The following is an 18,246-nucleotide window of genomic DNA, read 5'->3' on the forward strand; positions in this document are numbered from 1 at the left end:
TAAACATCACACACTCAGCAGCGACCGACAAACTGTCAAAGAATCCAATCGAAGAAAGGGAAGCATTTCATAGTGGATTGATTCTTTTGCCTACAATGAATAGTAATAGCTTTCCTATGCCTGCCATAGATCTCACTGGGAAATTGATTATAAAAGCCCAGTTGGGAAATGATATTAGGAAAATTCCAATCCACAATGAAGAAATCACTTACGATGAACTTCTTTTAATGATGCAGAGATTATTTCGTGGAAGGATAAAGGGATCCGATGAAATAACAATTAAATATAAAGATGAAGGTAGCTCGCTAATACCCCATTTTTTGTTAAAATCTGCCTATTAATATAAAGCAGCTGCCTAGCTAGCTATATGTTTTTTTTCTCTGTCGTCTTCCTGTCCTAGATGGTTTCCTGTTTGAGCATTAGTAAAACAATTTTAATATAGCTCGCTAGTTTAACATGTTAAAAAAACATATTTAATGTAACATTAGCCACGATTATTACAATGGTATGATTGCTACATTTCTACACATATTCGCCAATTCGGTTCAGCTTTGTTGCCGTAGTGATGATTGACATTTTGCCTAATTAACGAATCACATTTGTGCTACATCTGCCATTATTAAAATTTTGCAGGGTGATAACAAACCTAGTTCGTAGGGGGGAAATAAAAAAAATGTTAAAATGGAAGAATAAAATTAGCTAACGTAAGGTAATCACAATAAAAATCTGTCTGGAACTGATGCTTAGCTATCTAGATTTTGCTCTAAAAAATTGCCTTTGCTCAAACTTCCTAACATCGTTCTTAAAACTCCACAATGTGTCTAGCACTGCACTCTCTTCACCTAAAATACAGAAACTTTTCACCTCCAAAAAAATTTATGATGTCAAACCGAATCACCGTATAGCTTACATGAAGAACTAAAATTTTCAAGCGGAAAAACTTTCGGACACAATTTTTATTTCAGCAGAAAAATTTTTGGGCAAGATTGATAAAGTCAAAAAAATATATACGTAAGTCTTTTGAACGAATTTTATCAAATTTCAAAATTATATATAATGATAAGAAGTAGTTAGGTAGCTGCGCGGTAGATTAGTAGTTATAGCTCTCGTACTCTGTGTGAGAGACCAGGGTTCGACTCCTCTAGATGGTGATTCAACATAAGTGAATGTTACCATAGCCCCGGGTTAAAGGCATGTGAGGGAAATTGGGGAGATGGCACACTGTGTGGGCCGTTGGATGTTGCTGGGATTTATCTAGTAGAGCGGGGACCTAATCGGGTCTGCGTAGCTCAAAATGAGCATTAAATACTCTAGGACTCTCCATCTAAGCCATGGCTCCTCCTGGAAACAATAGACAGGGTATATGCCTTGATATTTGTGAGACTAGCCATGTAAAATATGCACATCTAACTACAATTGTTACGATTGATATGATACTGCAACTGCTTACTGCTGATTGTTTTATGTGTTAAAAGAATGGGGACATTGTTAATTGTAGCATTGTAGCATATGTATACCATTCTTATTACATGATTACTAAAACACACAACTCTGCAGCCAATAGACGAGTTGCAGTGTGATGTGTTGCTTTGATTTTGCATAGAGAACAATAGAACAGAGAGAACACTCATATGAACAGGCAAACAATGTAAACAACAGACCACAATGATCAAAGATATTATAATGATCAAAGATATTATATTAAGTTTTGTTAATGTTTGTATATTACTCGTTCGCAAGTTGAGGCAATTTTATATATACATAAAGTTGCCATTGCCAGGGAAAATATTCAGCCACTTTTTGAGTGTCTGTAAGATTGTTTTTGTCACCAAATGAAAATGACCTATTTCATATCGATGTGCATATTTTACATGGCTAGCCTCACAAATATTAAGGGATATACCCTGTCTGTTATTTTCAGAAGGGGCCATGGATTAAATGAGGAGAGTATTAAATGCTCATTTTGAGCTACGCAGACCCAATTAGGGTCTGCACTCTACCAGTTGTGGGTGTGGGTTAACCCAGGGCTATAGTAACATTCACTCAGCCATTATGGAAATGCCGCTAAGAGAAAACACTGGTTTCCCAGACAAAGTTATAACTACTTAGCTACAGCGCCATAACTAAGATATCTAAAAGTATGAAACATTATTAAAATTTACTTGCCATAGTTCTTTAAATGGATATCATCTTTAATTCTTCAATGTTATTAACACTGAGTTATATTCTTTAGTTTTGTTTACCTTATACTCCTGATGTCTTTTCAACGTATATTTCCATCGACCTATCAGAGAAAATCATTGGATTTGCTTGGCAAAATTTGTTAGAAACCATGTTTCTTTTGGGGTGTGATTTCATGAAATAATAAAATAAGAATCATGATTCCCACCTTCTATTTAAAGCTGTGACCAAAACATTTTGTTTTAAATACTATCTTACCTTTGATAATCTTTCAGTCTTCTGACTTCGTCTAAGTCGATGACGCCTGCAACTTCTGCTTCAAGTGTACCATTAGCCATATCTTATAATCACATTTGAAGAGACCATACTGTTCTCTGTATATTTTTTGTGTTCTTTTCTGTTCTAGATGGCGACCTAATCACCATATTTGATAGTTCCGATTTGATGTTTGCAAAATCTTTAAACCGTTACTTGAAGTTAACACTATTTGGTGAGCAGAAATTTTATTTGGCAAGTTAAAATATTTAGAATATTCAAAATATTTAAAAATGACACCTCGCAACTCTCATCATTTTTATTTATTTTGATAAATGATTGCCTTATATCTGTTTTGTTTAATTTTTACTTTAAATTTCATCTTTTCTATAGTGAATGGAAAGCCGCAACCTTTAGAACATGATCAAATAAAAGAAATCAAAAACGAACTTTTGGATATGAGGGAAAATATTAACAATCTGTTATTGAGACTGGACACTTTTTCTGACGAACGTTCGTTCCATGATCAGTTTAATGCACCTTCTCAAAATACTGGCAGTAGCAAAAATACCAGTAAGTTAAAAACCTTTATTCTTCACTTTCATTATTTTCCAATTCATGAACAATTCGGTTGCTGGATTCCAGGGTGTCTGCCGGATCTTTAAAAACATGGAAATCAACTGAGTGACATTAGTCCTTAACACTCATCATTCTCCAGGGAAAAAACCTAAAATATCATATTATTTTTGCAAAAAATGCGTTGTATATAATAGTTATATAAGTTGTGTCACTGGGTTAAGTTTGCACCCTTTTAAATCATATCCCTTGTTTTGAAGGTTTGTAAATGTAAGTATCCCCTAGGGATAATCCTTGTGTGTATGCTTAAAGATCAGCAAAAATTAGAGCAAAATTTTTGCAACAAAAAAATTAGGGAAGGCTTAAATTGTGAAAAAGAAATCGAAAACATGGTGTTAACATGTGAATTAAAATCAAGAGGATATAATGACGTTATAGTCATAAACTTGAGGGAATACAAAACAAAGAAAGTCTTTAAAAATATTACTATATTTTTATAATAAATAATTTTAATTTTTTTAAAAGGACTTTCTTTGTTTTGTTTCAGGGTGGGAACGTACTCGTTGTGACTGCCATACTTTCGAAAGACCTTTTAAGAAAAAACAACCACCGTCAATTTACAAACAGCAACTGGATTCAACGTGTGAACCTTCTGCGTCAGTCGATCCTCAATATTTACATTTCCCCTCAAATAAACCAGTCTTTAATGCGCCTATGGTTTCTCCGTCAAACCCAGTTCAGGTTGTTGGTGGGTTTCCTAATCGAATTACACCACAAACTGTCCCTAAGTCGTTTCCTAAAGCCTTTCCACAACCTGAATTTGGGCATGCACAGCCAAAGCTTTCTCCCATGGATCAGAACTCGAAGCAGAGAGCACATTTTACAGATTCTATGAGATTAGTTATGAGCGAGTATTATAAAAGTCATAGTGTTGGAGAGGTTGGGTATAAACGATTTCCTAAATCGGCAGTTCTGAAACTTTCCAGAGAGTTGGGACTCACGAAAGTACAGGTGAAGCAGTGGTGTCGCAATCGCAATAAAAGGGAACGAGCTAATTTGGAATTGAAAAACCGTTCACTCGATACTCCGTCATTTATAAACGTACATTCAGAAGACAATACAACCGCATCGGAGCCAAGTGTTTCGAATCGGGATAAAAATAACGACTCGCAAACGACAGACACGATGGAACAATCAACAGACATTTTCAAGACAGAGCCTCAGGACGAAGATGAAAATCAAAATCCTGCCGTTTTTGTTTTATCGGGTCTCTAGAGCTGTTGTTTCCAAAATTATTTATTTTTATAGCTTTCAAATGTCGTTTGGAAAAGCGAATTTAACCACACACGTTTTTCACAGCTCGCAAAACTGTTAAGGCAAAATAAAATTCTAGTTTCTGGAACACTCCTTAGTAAAAATTGTTTATCCAGGAAAAATAAAAGACTGTTTACAAGTTGCGAATAGAGATCATTTTGATACAAATTCGAACGTCTGTTAAAATAATTTTGCTCCGGTGCTGGAACTGCATCGTATGAACAGAAAAAACGAAACAAAATGGCGACCTTCAAAATAAATAAGCGTTTGCTTTTACTAATGAATAAGCTGGCTATCTTTTGTAGCCAGTCTTTCTACTTATCATGTAAACTTTATACTACAGGTGTTTCTCCGCTACATTTGAACACGGTCGGAGCAATCTCACATCAATAGAAAACTTTGCTGAAATTTTAACCCAATTAAGTTTTAATAAAAGCGTTTTTGCTGGCTCCGTCACAAGAGTCGATCTAGCGCTTTGATGCGATCTTATAATTGTGACTAAGCATTATATTATTAGTAAAGAAGGATTACAAGAAAAAAAATTTTCGAAGGTTCCTCAGATTATTTGAATTCAATTTACTCCACCGCATCGCATAAGCATGGAAGTCAGTCTTAATCAAGATTCTTTGTTTTAATTTTTTAAAAGATTTTAGAAACGAAGTGTTGTAAATATGCTGAAAAGGATATTTGACATTAAACTAATGTAGTGTAATAATATACAAAAACGTATTTAATATGCCAAATGTAAATCTTAAATGCCAAATATATGTTTTAAAGATTGCTTGATTACACAATGTCCACTGGTTTTATGTGTAATTGGATTTTTTCCCTGATATTATTTCATTTATCATATTTTCGCCTCCCTGTTTTTTCTTTAACTATTGTATGTAAATATTTAAGTAAGGTTTTAAGTCAACTTCTGACAAGAATTGTTTTATATCATCCACTGTTAGGGGTGTCCGCTTTAAAAAGGTCAATTCTAGGGGTAATGTTAAATGGAATCTTAAAAAGGCGTCCGCTATGGACGTCCGTTTCATAGATGTTTTTATAATAAATTGACTGTCATTTCGCCCGTTCCTAAGAAACCTTTCCGTTGTAAAAAAGCTCCGCTATGATATCACTGCATGTAAACCTTATAAGCTTGTAATAACTTAAACTTATTGACCAATTTTCAGAAAAACCTGCTTTTTTACCATAGGTCAAACACAGAACACAGTACCAAAACAGCTGGTACCACCACCTGACAGCAAAGTGAATGCATTGTTTGATCCATTGACGAAAAAACTGGAAGCTGACAGTACAACAAATGACCCCTTTGATGCCATAGGTCAGACGTTTGTGCACATTTTATAATTTAAATTTGTGAATTAGAGTAATCTAGCTTTATTTATTTCCGCAGGTCAAAATCCATCGTCCGGGTCGTATTCACAACCTCCATCCAATCTGCAGTCGCTAAGCTACAACGAAAATCAAAATTTCCCACAGCAACAGCACCAACAGAATGGGTACCCAACGCAAGGTAGCCAACAGTATGCTGCCTCTGCCCCTGTAAACGATCAAACCTTCGTGGCACCTTCCTCTTATCCCAATCAGAGTCAAGGTAATCAGATCTACCAAACACAGCAGCAGAAACAGCCGGCGCAACAACAACAACCACAAAGCATGTACCCTACACAGAACTACCAGCAACAACCACCACTATCACAGCAACAACCACCTCAAACCAGCCAAGGATTTGCGCAACAACAACAACAGCAGCCAGGTTTCAATACTGGTTACCAACAAACTGATCCGTCCACGTCAAATCCATACAGAACGTTGTCGCCTGGAGCTGGGCGTTACCCTCAAGCTAGCCAGGCTTATCCTGTGTACGACACACCACCAGCGCACCAGATGCCTCAAGCCACTGGCCTACCGACGCTAGGCTATCCTGGTTCTGGATATCAATAAAAATTAGGCTACTTTGTATTGTTTCGTAATGATTTCTTTAGTTGATATTTTATGTTGTTGGGTTGAACAAGAATCACTGGAAACCAAAATCTTGTCCTAAACTTTAAACCAAATTTCAAACCGAAGTCGATATGTGTTTTATAACAGGCTTTCTTATTTTTTTTAAAATTTGGTTTTATACATAGTATATATAATGTAAAAAAAATTGAATTTTGCGTCTTTTTTTTCGGCTGCATGAAAAAACTTTTCATCTCTATAAGCTTTGTTTCTTATGTTTCGCGTGACCCTCCAGAAAGAAAACCACAAATGTATATACATAATTTCCTGTTGTTAAAATTTTAGGGATTTTGTTTTCATTTTCACCATTCACCAATACCTTAAATGTTAATGAACGCCCTGGGTGTTGATATAATTTTCGCGGACTTAGGCGGCGTTTATTGGAGACAGGCGTTTATTCATTAAAAATAAAAGGCAAGGAAAAAACAAAAAATACAAGTATGTAACGCTTGAATTTGTGTATTAAAAATAAGATTAAGCTCTGTTACCATTGACCTAAATATCCGTTGAGATGATAATAGTCGTAGTTATCATAATTTTTTGGAAACACGTACAGCAATGTTGTCCAGCAAATGTTGTAGAAATGCACAGCGTGTTGTGATTAATCGTTTCGGAGGCCATTTTAATTTATCTGTGAGTTGTTTACCAAGCTTGGCCACATCTTACTATGGTAAAAACTTTAATAATTTACTAATGTTTGTTAGGGTGAGTGAAACCACTCGCTGGAATATTCGGATGAAAAGGGCTTTCCCCGGCATGAATCACGTGAGCAAAGAACAATAGAATTAGCCAATAAAAAAGCGCGGCCAGATTTTGGCCGCAGAAAAAACGTTTGAGACCCCAGCGTAATTTTTCCACCTTAACTGCTCCGATTTCCCGGTGGTAAGAAAAATTACGCTGGGTCTCCTGGCTAGCACAATTGTAGACTTTAATAAAAACCGACCTCCTAAGACACACCCTGTTTTAATCGAAAGTCTAATTTCTCAGGATTTCATCCAGTTTTAAGCACATAGAGATAAAATTTATATATCTGGCTTGCAAGCATGATAAAGTAATAGTATCTAAAGAGTTTCAATCAAAGACTGGAATAGCAACGATACAAGCTAGATTTCGGTGAATTGAGATGAAGTTTTTTAGTTCAAATCCGCCTCTCTTATGTGAAACATTATGCCTTCTTTGCAATGTGAGCTTGTTGCGTGAAAAACTGCAAAAGGTGTCGCACGATAAAAAAAGATTGCCTGAATAAAAAGATAACAGAAGTTAGGTGCAGTAGCTAAGAAACAGAAATTTTGCACGTAAAAGTAGCCAATTATTAATATCCATTTTGTCTTATATGCAATTATTTCATATGCTAACAACAGGTCTGCTTGTGAGCCAAAATGATAGATGCGACTAGCCGACAAACGAATTCCTGTGATCCAATCCGAGCTCTTTTTTTTATACGGGGACGGTGACGATATCAAAAAGAGAAAAAAGCCCTGGTGGCGAGTTTGTTGGCAACAGGTCAAAAGGCATTTTTGAGTTCACTGTTTATAACCATTTAGGCAAAAGAAATCTTATGCAAAACACCTACGCGGAAAAACGGGTATTAGAACAACAGAGTAAATAAGGTCCAACTCCGATTTCGCAGTAATAGAAGGGAAGGAAATTATGATAGTAGTGAATGTTACCATACCCATAGTGGGCTAACCCAAATCATGTGAGAGAAATTGAGGGGGGGTTGCACAATTGGTCTGCCGTTGGATGTTGCAGGGAGTTGTCTGGTAGAGCACGGACCCTACTTAATTAGGCCTGCGTAGCTCGAAATGAATATTAAGTACTCCAGGACTCCCCATCTAAGCCTGGCCTCTCCTTGGAAGTAAGTACAAAGTAAAGAAAATTATTTTTTCGAAATTTGTATACCCGTTGCCTTCATGTTATAGCTCTTGAAACGCTGATCAAGAAAATGTATAAGATCATGCGCTTTTGATTAACGGTTACGGAAATATTGTGGTTTAAAGGTTTTTTCATGACGTCATAAACCCGTTCATCCCGAAACGGATTTGGGGACCCAGGTTTGGAAAATTACCCAAATTGGCCCTAGGTGCTCCCTAGTTACCCCACGCGGTGAAAAATCATAAAATTGTTCTGTAATGTACCAAACTTTAACGTTTAAATAGTATTGACGCGTGGGTAACTAGGGACCACTTGGGACCAATTTGGGTAAGTTTCCTAAACCTAGGCGCCAAATCCGTTTCGGAATGGACGGGTTGATGACGTCATCCAAAAACCTTCAAACTCTAATATCTCTGCAACCGTTTGTCAAAAGTACATGATCCTATACATTTTCTTGATCAGCGTTTCAAGATCTATACGACGAAGGCAACAGGTACATAGATTTCTAAAAAAAATGTTTTGTGTTTTCACGGGCCTTTGCTGACGTCAGCACAATTTTTAAACCCTTATTATATCTGCTTTTGCGTTCCTCGAAAACATATCATCCTATACATTATTTTAATCAGCGTTTCAACCTCTACACATTACAATAAAAGAATAAATAAATCTATCTAATTGTTTGGGATTTTCGCAAACAAACAAAATCTCTGTATTATTATAAAAGATATATTTAAGCCCTTTTTCAACCAGTAATTTTTAGGTTTTTTTCCACGGTAACTCAACCGCCTCGCACTTCGCGCCTTTCTCCCATAACTGCTACGAACGCATAATCCATAATGCTAGCCCAGCTCCATGCGGGTTTCGTTTATCTCAGTTTTGTCTGAAGAAGATGTATTCGTTCTTGCTAATTTCTTTTTCTATTTTCGTCCTAAGTAACTGTATCAAGGATGAAGAATCTTGCAGAACTTACGCTGAAGGCCAAGTATATCCTAATGAACGTAAACTAGGTCTGGAACATGCACTTCATTGGAGTAAAGCTCAAAGTAAGTCCTTTGCTGTGTAGCTAAATCAGCTTTTTGATAGATTTTTTGAAATACCTCGCAGTTTAAAACTAGCTAACTAGCTATATGTTTTGTTAAAATTTACATAGAAGCATAAGGATTATTAAACATAAAGCCGGTTAACGTAACAACAATGACTTTGAAAGGTTTTTTGAAGTATTAGCTTTCAAAACGATTGGATGTTTTTACTTTCTACGATCCAGATAGTAATTTTTTTTCTCCCATGTTTGCCTACCTAGCTAGCTAGCTGGTGAGCTGACTCTATTTTTAGACTGCAATTTTTGACATTTGGAATACAGTCAGGGTAGCTAGCTATTATGGATTTTCGAAGCCTGGTTGTGCAAGTTGAACTTTGAACCCTATATGCTGTAGTAGAAAACTCTCGTAAAACACACAAAAAGAAACAAGTTTTGTATACACTCTTAGCGTGTTTAGGTCTTCGTAATGTTTCTACCTAAGTAACAGGGGATAACACCAGACAACATTTATTTAAGCGTATTGCTTTGATCTAGTAATGAATTATAAATAGCAATTAAATACACATGGTTGGACGTAGGGATACTGAGTTTGTTTTATTATTTTTGACTTAATACATTTAAAATTTAACGCTAAAGTGGATATTTAATCAACTTTAAACATACTTTTACGATCGAATTATGCCTCTTACAACGTATGAGGATTTTTTAGAACTTATTGTGAGGCAGCTGACTCACTTATTGTGGACTGAGTAATAGTTGAGTTAATCGCCAGAGCTTTTTCTGCAATGGAAATTATGTCTATAATTTAAACAAGCTTCACAGAGTAATTTATTTATTTATCATAAATATTTACACTTTAGTAATAAATTACTGCCATAATTACATGTCCTGATAAAGAAACTGATAAAGACATACGTATATATAACAAAACATCATGTAAAATATACATTGTGACTAAAACAAATAACATAGAAAGGAGTGTTTAAGTAGACAGATCAAGGGTCTAACATACACCGAGAAACAAAATTATAAAAATATCAAAATAATAAAAATTATTTGCAATTAAAATGACTCATGACTCTATTCCTAAAATCTGCGACTGAACCTGACCGTATCTCTATGGGCAGTGTATTGAAGAATTTTACATCCATTATGAAGAAGCCAGATTATTTTGCGAGCTTAAGTTTCACTTTAGGAATAAATAACATTATAGAGTTTTGACAAGTATTTTGACAATGGATTATAACTCTCTAGATCTTTACAAATATTACAACCTAAATATTTCTTTACAAATCCAAAAACAAAGTTCAAGTCCAAATCCAGTAAGGTATTTCCAAAATCAAAAATTCGTGGCGCCGTAGATTAGTGGTTATAGCTCTCGTACTATGTGCGGGAGACCGGGGTTAGATTCCTCTTGACGGCGATTCAACATGGGCGAGTGAATGTTACCATAGCCCCGGGTTAACCCAAGCCATGTGAGGGAAATTGGGAAGATGGCACACTGTGTGGGCCGTTGGATGTTGCCGGGAGTTGTCTAGTAGAGCGCGGGCTCTAATTGGGTCTGCGTAGCTCAAAATGAGCATTAAATACTCTAGGACTCTCCATCTACGCCATGGCCCCTCCTGGAAATAATAGACAGGGTATATCCCTCGATATTTGTGAGGCTAGCCATGTAAAATATGCACATCTATCTATCTATCTAAAATTTCTCTCTAAAGTAAAGTATAATCCAAGTTTAAAATCCAATGTCAATATCTTTATAATGCACAAAGCAGCTACACAATTTTAAATATCCAAATATAAATTGAAAAATACCTTTAATTAAGCATTAATTACTAATTACAGCCTTATAGCTAGCTACCATACAGTGTCCTAAAAGCATTTTTGGGAGACCTCTAGCTAGCTAGCTAGTTTAAAGGCTTTTAGGATATATTAAGTTGCCTTTATTGTACAAAAAGAAATTAAAAGTACAAATCTAATAAAAGTATTTTTCAAAATATATCATAAAATTGTATCACAAAGATAAAAACAGATAACAAAAATCAAAACTATCCTGCCGCCAGCAGTTCCGCAAGGCAAATGACTGAATAAACATGAAGTCCAAAGTTCAACTTGCACCACTGAGTTACGCAAATTCATAATGGCGCATAATCTCCGAAATGGTCTATTTAGGCGACGGTAGGCTAATTAGGGCATACCACCTATTGAGGTGACTCATTGTAGCCTAGTTAGGCCATATGTAACCTAGTTAAGACATTACAATATTTAATGGCTTTTCACACATTCCTAGCTAAGAAAAAATCGCAAAAAATCTTTGTTCAGAATGGATAGTCTACGCGACCATGATTCCAAAATTGTCACTCGTGCCTTGATATGTTCGCGTGCAAGTAAGAATTATGTTAAAATAAGTTATATAACCTAATTAGGTTAAGTGTCGCCTATTTAGGTGAACACTGCCACGCTTTCGTCAGCCATATTTATTTTTTCCCTGCGGCTGAAATCCATTATTTAAAACAACAAATAGTGCCACACAAGGTTTGGGCCATAAGTTACCAATGCGCGATGCAAATAAGACGATAATTGGTCAAAATTATCTGCAAAGTGGACAGATTCACATAAATATTGTATTGCGAAACGCAATGATTTCGACGTATTTACAACAGAAAGTTTGTGTTCGCCTAGTTAGACTACGAGTAGCCTAATTAAACTACATCACGTGGCCTAACTAAACGACTCGCCTAAGTAGGTCATGCCGCCTAATTAGGTGTTTAACCTGACTGGAATATATATGCGAGTTCACAGTATCAGGTACGCCACCATCAAAAATATGTTGTGTTCTCGTCCTGAAGACCCTGCAGAAATGAGTCGATCGGGCGTATTTTTTTCCAGGATTTTCAGATCAGAGCAAACAAATTCGTTCCCAGGGCCAAAACAGTATAGCGCCACTCGACATCGTTTGTAGACCATTCTTCGCCGTCCTGTAAACTGTCAGTAGCCACAGGAGTGCCCTAAAGGAATTAAGTTTTACGGAAATCTATTTTCGTGAGTTTTTCTTAATTTTGCATAAATTATTTCTGGCGAAAAAAAAAATTATTTTTAAAAAATATCTTGCGAAATTTTTTTCCGGTTCTTTTCCGACTTACCGACTCAGGTTTTCATTACCAAAAGTGAGTCGGTCGGAGGACGCGAACACAACATGTTTTTGATGACGGCCTTAACCATTGTTTAAATGAATTTTTCTTTTGTTACAGCAAATTGAAAAAGGAAGTAACCTGTTATGGTTAAAAAGGCTCTGAATAAAAGTGAAATAATTTTTTTGTAAAGTATTTTGAAAAGAAAAGTTAAAAATCCTTCACATATGTTTTAGGAGGTAGGGTTACTGGCAATAGAATACTAAATTTCCATGCCATGAGACTGATTATTTCTTCAGAAAGTAAGAAATATTCATAAAGCTCATGGTCAAAGCCTTATTAAATTTACTCGGATCAATTCCTTTTTTAAATACAGAAAATGAGCGAAAAACTTAAACTGTGAAGAGGTTTATTGAGAAATGGAGGGACAAAAAAAAATTTCAAATTACAGCATATACCGTCTGACCAGTCTAGTAACGATCAGGCAACTTTGCTTGCCACATAACTTGCCAGTGAACAAGGTGGGGGTTTGCGCAGGGTAAAACGGGAAAAGAATTAACTAAACTGTCCTATTTCCGTGATTTGCAGTATATATATAATAGCATATACTGACCAAATTACGTGAACGTCTTAATTCCGTGATTTCACCTTTTTCAGTAACTTTCTCTTTTTACTGGCAACAATGAATGGCTATGACATGATATCCAGAACCTTACGTCTGTGATGTACCATATTACCATTTTTACTGGCATGAAACTTGTGCACTTTATAGAACAGACAGTCTAAACATGGCTGGGGTAGGTTATAGATTACATGTCATTTTATTCTATGTAGGCCTTTTTAAATGTTTACATTTTTCGCCGTATGCCCTTTTGACTTTAACAATTGCGTGGCAGGCAAAAAATTGCAAGTGCTAGGTGAAGTAAGGTCCTTTTCGGTCAGTTTCTTTGAACGAAATTATTATTACGACTTTATATGAATATATATATGTCAATCCAAAGTTATTCATCTATACACTTGATTATAGTTTAAAGCCTCAAATATGTTTCCATAGAAATAAATGAGCTAAAAAAGACCTTTCTTCAGCAAGCTCCCAAATCTTTCTGCCTGCCTCACAGTTGGTAGAGCCAGAAGGGCGTTACTGCAAAAATGTGAACATTCAAAAAGGTTTATTGGTATCTCTGTAATCATTCATTAAATACCAAATATATAAACCTATATTATTATGAAACTAGACAGGCTGGAGAATATTTTAAAGAAAAATGTTTTAATACCACATTTGCTCTCCTCCATAGATCCCCTGTGGTAATTCACTTCGCCAAGTTTTCTTAATGTCACGTCTGTTTTTTGAGCATCAGAATAAGGTATATACATGGCAATTTTCTAAGCAGCTACTAGCTCCATCTGAGGCAAGTTGCCAAGTATGGCAACCATTTTAATCATAAAATAGACTTTAGAAATAATTCTAGTGGATCACATTGGAAAGAACACATCAGAGAATTAAGTCGTTATGCTCGTAGTGTCCTAACTGCATTTATTATTGTGCTTTAATTTGAAAATTACAGCCGTGAATGCCAAGGATCGCGCAAAATCTCTAATTAAACAAGCCTCAAAAGTTATCACCAAATATTTGTATGATGTCGTGCTGGATAGTTGAACTTGCAATTTTTTAGTTTTTACCAACTGACCCCATATTTCTGCACTCGTGTAATTTATAGACTTTTAAGAATATATATAAGTTTGAAAATGCATTGGAATTGTTTTTCCTCAGGTATTATCTTCTCTGTATAATATAAGAGCAGACTTTACCAATTTTAGCATCATCATGTTTTTTTTAATTTGATATTTTTGATCGTTGTGGTAAAAATGGTGTCCCACCCAAATTGGAACCCTTTCAGTATAACATTGTATATGAAAGGTACCTCATGATAATATGAACAATTTCACTCTTTTGAATGAAAAAGGGCTAGATCTTGAATTGTTTTACTGTTGTCAAGGTGTTCGATTTTTAAGTCTTCGTTTAATCTGGTTTTATGTTCTTTTTTCTTTTACATCTATCTAGTTTCGAAGCCAGCTCCACTATGGGAAGGGCAAGCTGTTGTTGATGGTGCGTTCAAAGATTTAAAGTTGAGTGACTACAAAGGTAAGTTTAAAGAAAGTTGATCTAAAAAAAAGTTGCTGGTATAAAACCACAGTCAGTCAAACAAGATGTTCACTGGAACTGAAAATAAATAAAACAATTTTTTTTCTTGCATATTATCTTAATCAAATAATCTAATACCGTGGAAATGAAAAAAGTTGTGGTATTATCAACAAACATTTCTAGATCAACACAAATTCATTGTAAAAAGTTTACCAACCACAACTCACGTCATTCACATTGTCAAAGTGTGTGTTTATTAGTGTTGTGTGACGTGATACCTGTCTTCTTTTGTAACAGCGTGTAAAGTATGTTAGCTAGTAAACACTGATTTTTGCAAGCTTTTTTTACGCTTAAGATTCTATATTCTCTTTTTAACACTAAAGTTGTAATTCTACTCTTCATTCTTCCTTTAGGAAAATATTTGGTGTTCTTTTTTTATCCCTTGGATTTGTAAGTGTTTTAACTTTAGTCTGACGAGCAAGCAGTGTATATATGTTTGTAAGTTATGTGTCTGTTTTTATTCAGTTTTCTTCTTCTCTTAGCACATTTGTGTGTCCCACTGAAATAATTGCATTCAGTGATCGAATTGATGAATTTAAGAAGTTGAACACAGAAGTTGTTGCTGTTTCTGTCGATTCAGTGTTCACACATTTGGCTTGGTAAGAACCTTAAATTTTTTTGATCATTATGTTTTAAAAAAATAGGCAAAATACCTATTTTGTATACTACAATAAGGTACAAAAGCTTCAAGATTGTAATATTTTTCAGAAATACTTGCATTCCAGTGGTGTGTTTAGTGGCATTTTGATACTCATACACTGGTATTGGCGCCCCAACTCAGATACCTAAAAAATAAACTTTAAATTTAATATGATCTTACTCTCCCTTGTGTTTATAAGACAAAAGAAGCATGAATAAGCTAACATGTTTTTGCGAGGTTTTGGTGGTACTAAGTGTTAAAATAACATCGCTCAATCGCTTTCTCGTAGATTCTATGCAACCGTGTGTAGATTAATTGAATATTCTGCATATTGACGTTTAATAGGCGATATCAACGTAATGGAACAGTACATGTTCACTCTAGCATCTTTGAAATAGAAAGTTTTATCATAAATTAGTCGTCACAGTTCATTTGTTTCTTCTTTTAAAAATTTCGGTAGTGACAATGACTAGTATTGATGCTTAGGATCAACACACCGCGTAAACAAGGTGGACTGGGAAAGATGAGAATACCATTGTTGGCAGACTTGACGAAACAGATTTCGAAAGACTATGGTGTCTTGCTGGAAGATGCTGGTCACACATTAAGGTTTGTAGTGGAAATCAAAAGTCGTCCTCTTTCCAAGTGGTGTGCATTTTTGTTTAATTGTTTAATTAAATGTGTTGTTTATAATTTCACTTGCGTTCTCTTAAAAGCTTTTCATTGCTTCTTTTGTTTTACTTTGTTGTCTGCTTGATTACCTTTTTTACTTACGATGGAGTTAATCGAGACGTGTTGCATTGTGTGCCTTTTATACTTTACTCTTGAATTTTTTAAAAATGACCTGCCAAACCTCAAAAGGCAAAAACTTGTCAATCTTTCTCTTAATTAACTCTGCTTGGAATTTTTGGAGGCATAAATCCATCTCTTCAAAATTTTCAGTATATAAATCTGCAAAATTTTGTTTGAAAAAAGAAATGGAAATAGACGTCTATTTGATGGCGTACACCAAAAGAGATTTCTGAACACTTACTATTTTTTCTTCAATTCTGAGAGAGCATTTGTATCAATTTGTGTGTTTTGGTTTTGTTTAGAGGATTGTTTATCATTGATGATAAAGGAATTTTGAGACAGATTACAATGAACGACTTACCGGTAATTCATATTTGCTTACTTATAACTAATTTATACAATTTTCGCGCAAGTTTTCGTCCAGGTGCGAGGCTAAGTTCGCCCTTCCCCGACCCACTTTCTACACCACTATCCAAGAATTTGACGTTGAAAAGTATTTTTGCACTAGGTTGGTCGATCAGTAGATGAAACACTTAGATTAGTGCAAGCATTTCAGTATACAGACAAACATGGAGAAGGTATTTATTTGTTTTTTGTACAGCACTATACCATTTTCTTGCAAATAATTCTGATGCCCATGTACCAAAAATCTTACTCTTGACAGTAATCGTCGAATCATAACCTTGTATATCTCAGTCAGATTGATTGGTTGTTTTGTTTATAAGTCATGTTAAAATGTATACGTGATTCTTTTTAGTTTGTCCAGCAGGGTGGAAACCTGGAGCAGATACGGTACGTATGTCAACTAACTTTAAATTTACCTGCGTTTGTGTATGCCTGTTTCTCCTGGAAATAGATCCTTCCCGAATTTGTTCACGCATTCGGTGGAAATGTGTGTTTAGTTTCGTTTGCATTCGTGGTGGTTGTGGTGGTGAATACACCGTCTACAAGTGTATTGATAAATTTAAAAGGGTAATCTTAAGGTAATTTGAGTTGTTCTCACAGCTTCTCAAAGCGTTTTCTGATGATAAACTATTATGAAGGTGGAACCTCCCCTTGGACATTTTTAAAAACAACGTACAAAAAACACAAGATTTTTATGTTCACATTTTTGATAAAATTGATTAAAATGACCTACTTCCAACTCGTTTATTAAATGATTTATTTTTTCTTTGAGGTTTGTAATTATTTATTTATTTATATATTATAGATTGTCCCTGATCCTAAAGAAAAATTGAATTACTTTAATAAAGTGAAAGAAGAAATGTAAAATAAATGTTTTTATCGAATTATAATTTCATTTATAACGAAATGGTGTAATTATTTCAACTCACTATTTCTGGACACGTCTTAAACGTCTACATTTTGCGCAAATTTTATCTTAACGAGAGCGAAAAACATTTTAAAAAGGATTTTGAATTCGCGAATCCTGAATTAAAAAACATTTAGAGTTTTCCAAATTAATTTTCTTCTGGTGCAGTGTTCGCTCTCAATGTGCTTCGGTACAAAATCCGTCGAACCATGTTAGAGATTACAAACGCGTGAATCCATACGAGCTTTTGGTATGGGAGTAGTCTTTACTGAGAACAAAGTAAAGTTTTACACCGCAGTGAAAAGTGCAACTAAATAATGTTTTACTTCAGGATATGGTTTCGGGGTAGCCCATAAAGTGCCTACTTTTATACTCGTCATTCAGATGACCGTTTCAGATGACCGTGCACCGATTTATAATTAAAAAAAAAAAGAAAGTGTAATGTTACTCGAAGTAAGTGCACCTCGTCCAAGATGATTTGGATGATGGCTGACGTAACACGCAAAAATATTTAATGTTGTTAAAAAGTAGTATACCAAGTTGGTTCATGGAGATAAGCTGATATTTTATTTAGAGGGACTTTGATCCTTTTCGCCAGTTTTCCTACTTGAAATATAAAATAACTTTTTAGTGGATCATTCTTTCTCCTCTTTTTCTATATCTGGGTTTGGAAGAAACGGGTTGATGACGTTAACAAAAAACATTTAAATTACAATATTTTCGCAACCGTCAAAAGTACACGATCCTACACATTTTTTTTTATTAACGTGTCAAAATCAATACGATGAATGCAACATGTATAAGCATTTCTTAAATAAAAAATTTATACTTGTGGTGACACTTTGCTGACATCATGGAAATTCAAGTGACGATTCTCTTTTCCATTGTTCTCTTGTGGATTTTTCCACGGGCCACACTGAT

The 18,246-nt window shown here is 35.1% G+C and overlaps 2 protein-coding genes across 2 annotated transcripts; both read left to right on the top strand.

The window, feature by feature from the left end:
- Positions 1-3: 3 nt before the first annotated feature.
- On the top strand, positions 4-6,485 carry LOC130644175 (protein TFG-like). The gene is made up of 5 exons (XM_057449674.1): positions 4-297; positions 2,588-2,671; positions 2,830-3,009; positions 5,525-5,653; positions 5,726-6,485. Exons 1-5 carry the CDS (start codon positions 96-98, stop codon positions 6,274-6,276), a joined length of 1,146 nt encoding a protein of 381 aa, XP_057305657.1. The 5' UTR covers positions 4-95; the 3' UTR covers positions 6,277-6,485.
- Positions 6,486-9,034: 2,549 nt separating this feature from the next.
- LOC130644177 (peroxiredoxin-2-like) lies at positions 9,035-17,325 on the top strand. The gene is made up of 9 exons (XM_057449677.1): positions 9,035-9,251; positions 14,441-14,521; positions 14,935-14,971; positions 15,064-15,180; positions 15,708-15,830; positions 16,316-16,376; positions 16,522-16,591; positions 16,771-16,805; positions 17,224-17,325. Exons 1-9 carry the CDS (start codon positions 9,098-9,100, stop codon positions 17,281-17,283), a joined length of 738 nt encoding a protein of 245 aa, XP_057305660.1. The 5' UTR covers positions 9,035-9,097; the 3' UTR covers positions 17,284-17,325.
- Positions 17,326-18,246: the final 921 nt, after the last annotated feature.

This window comes from Hydractinia symbiolongicarpus, chromosome 5, assembly GCF_029227915.1.
Source record: "Hydractinia symbiolongicarpus strain clone_291-10 chromosome 5, HSymV2.1, whole genome shotgun sequence".
Taxonomy (NCBI): domain Eukaryota; kingdom Metazoa; phylum Cnidaria; class Hydrozoa; order Anthoathecata; family Hydractiniidae; genus Hydractinia; species Hydractinia symbiolongicarpus.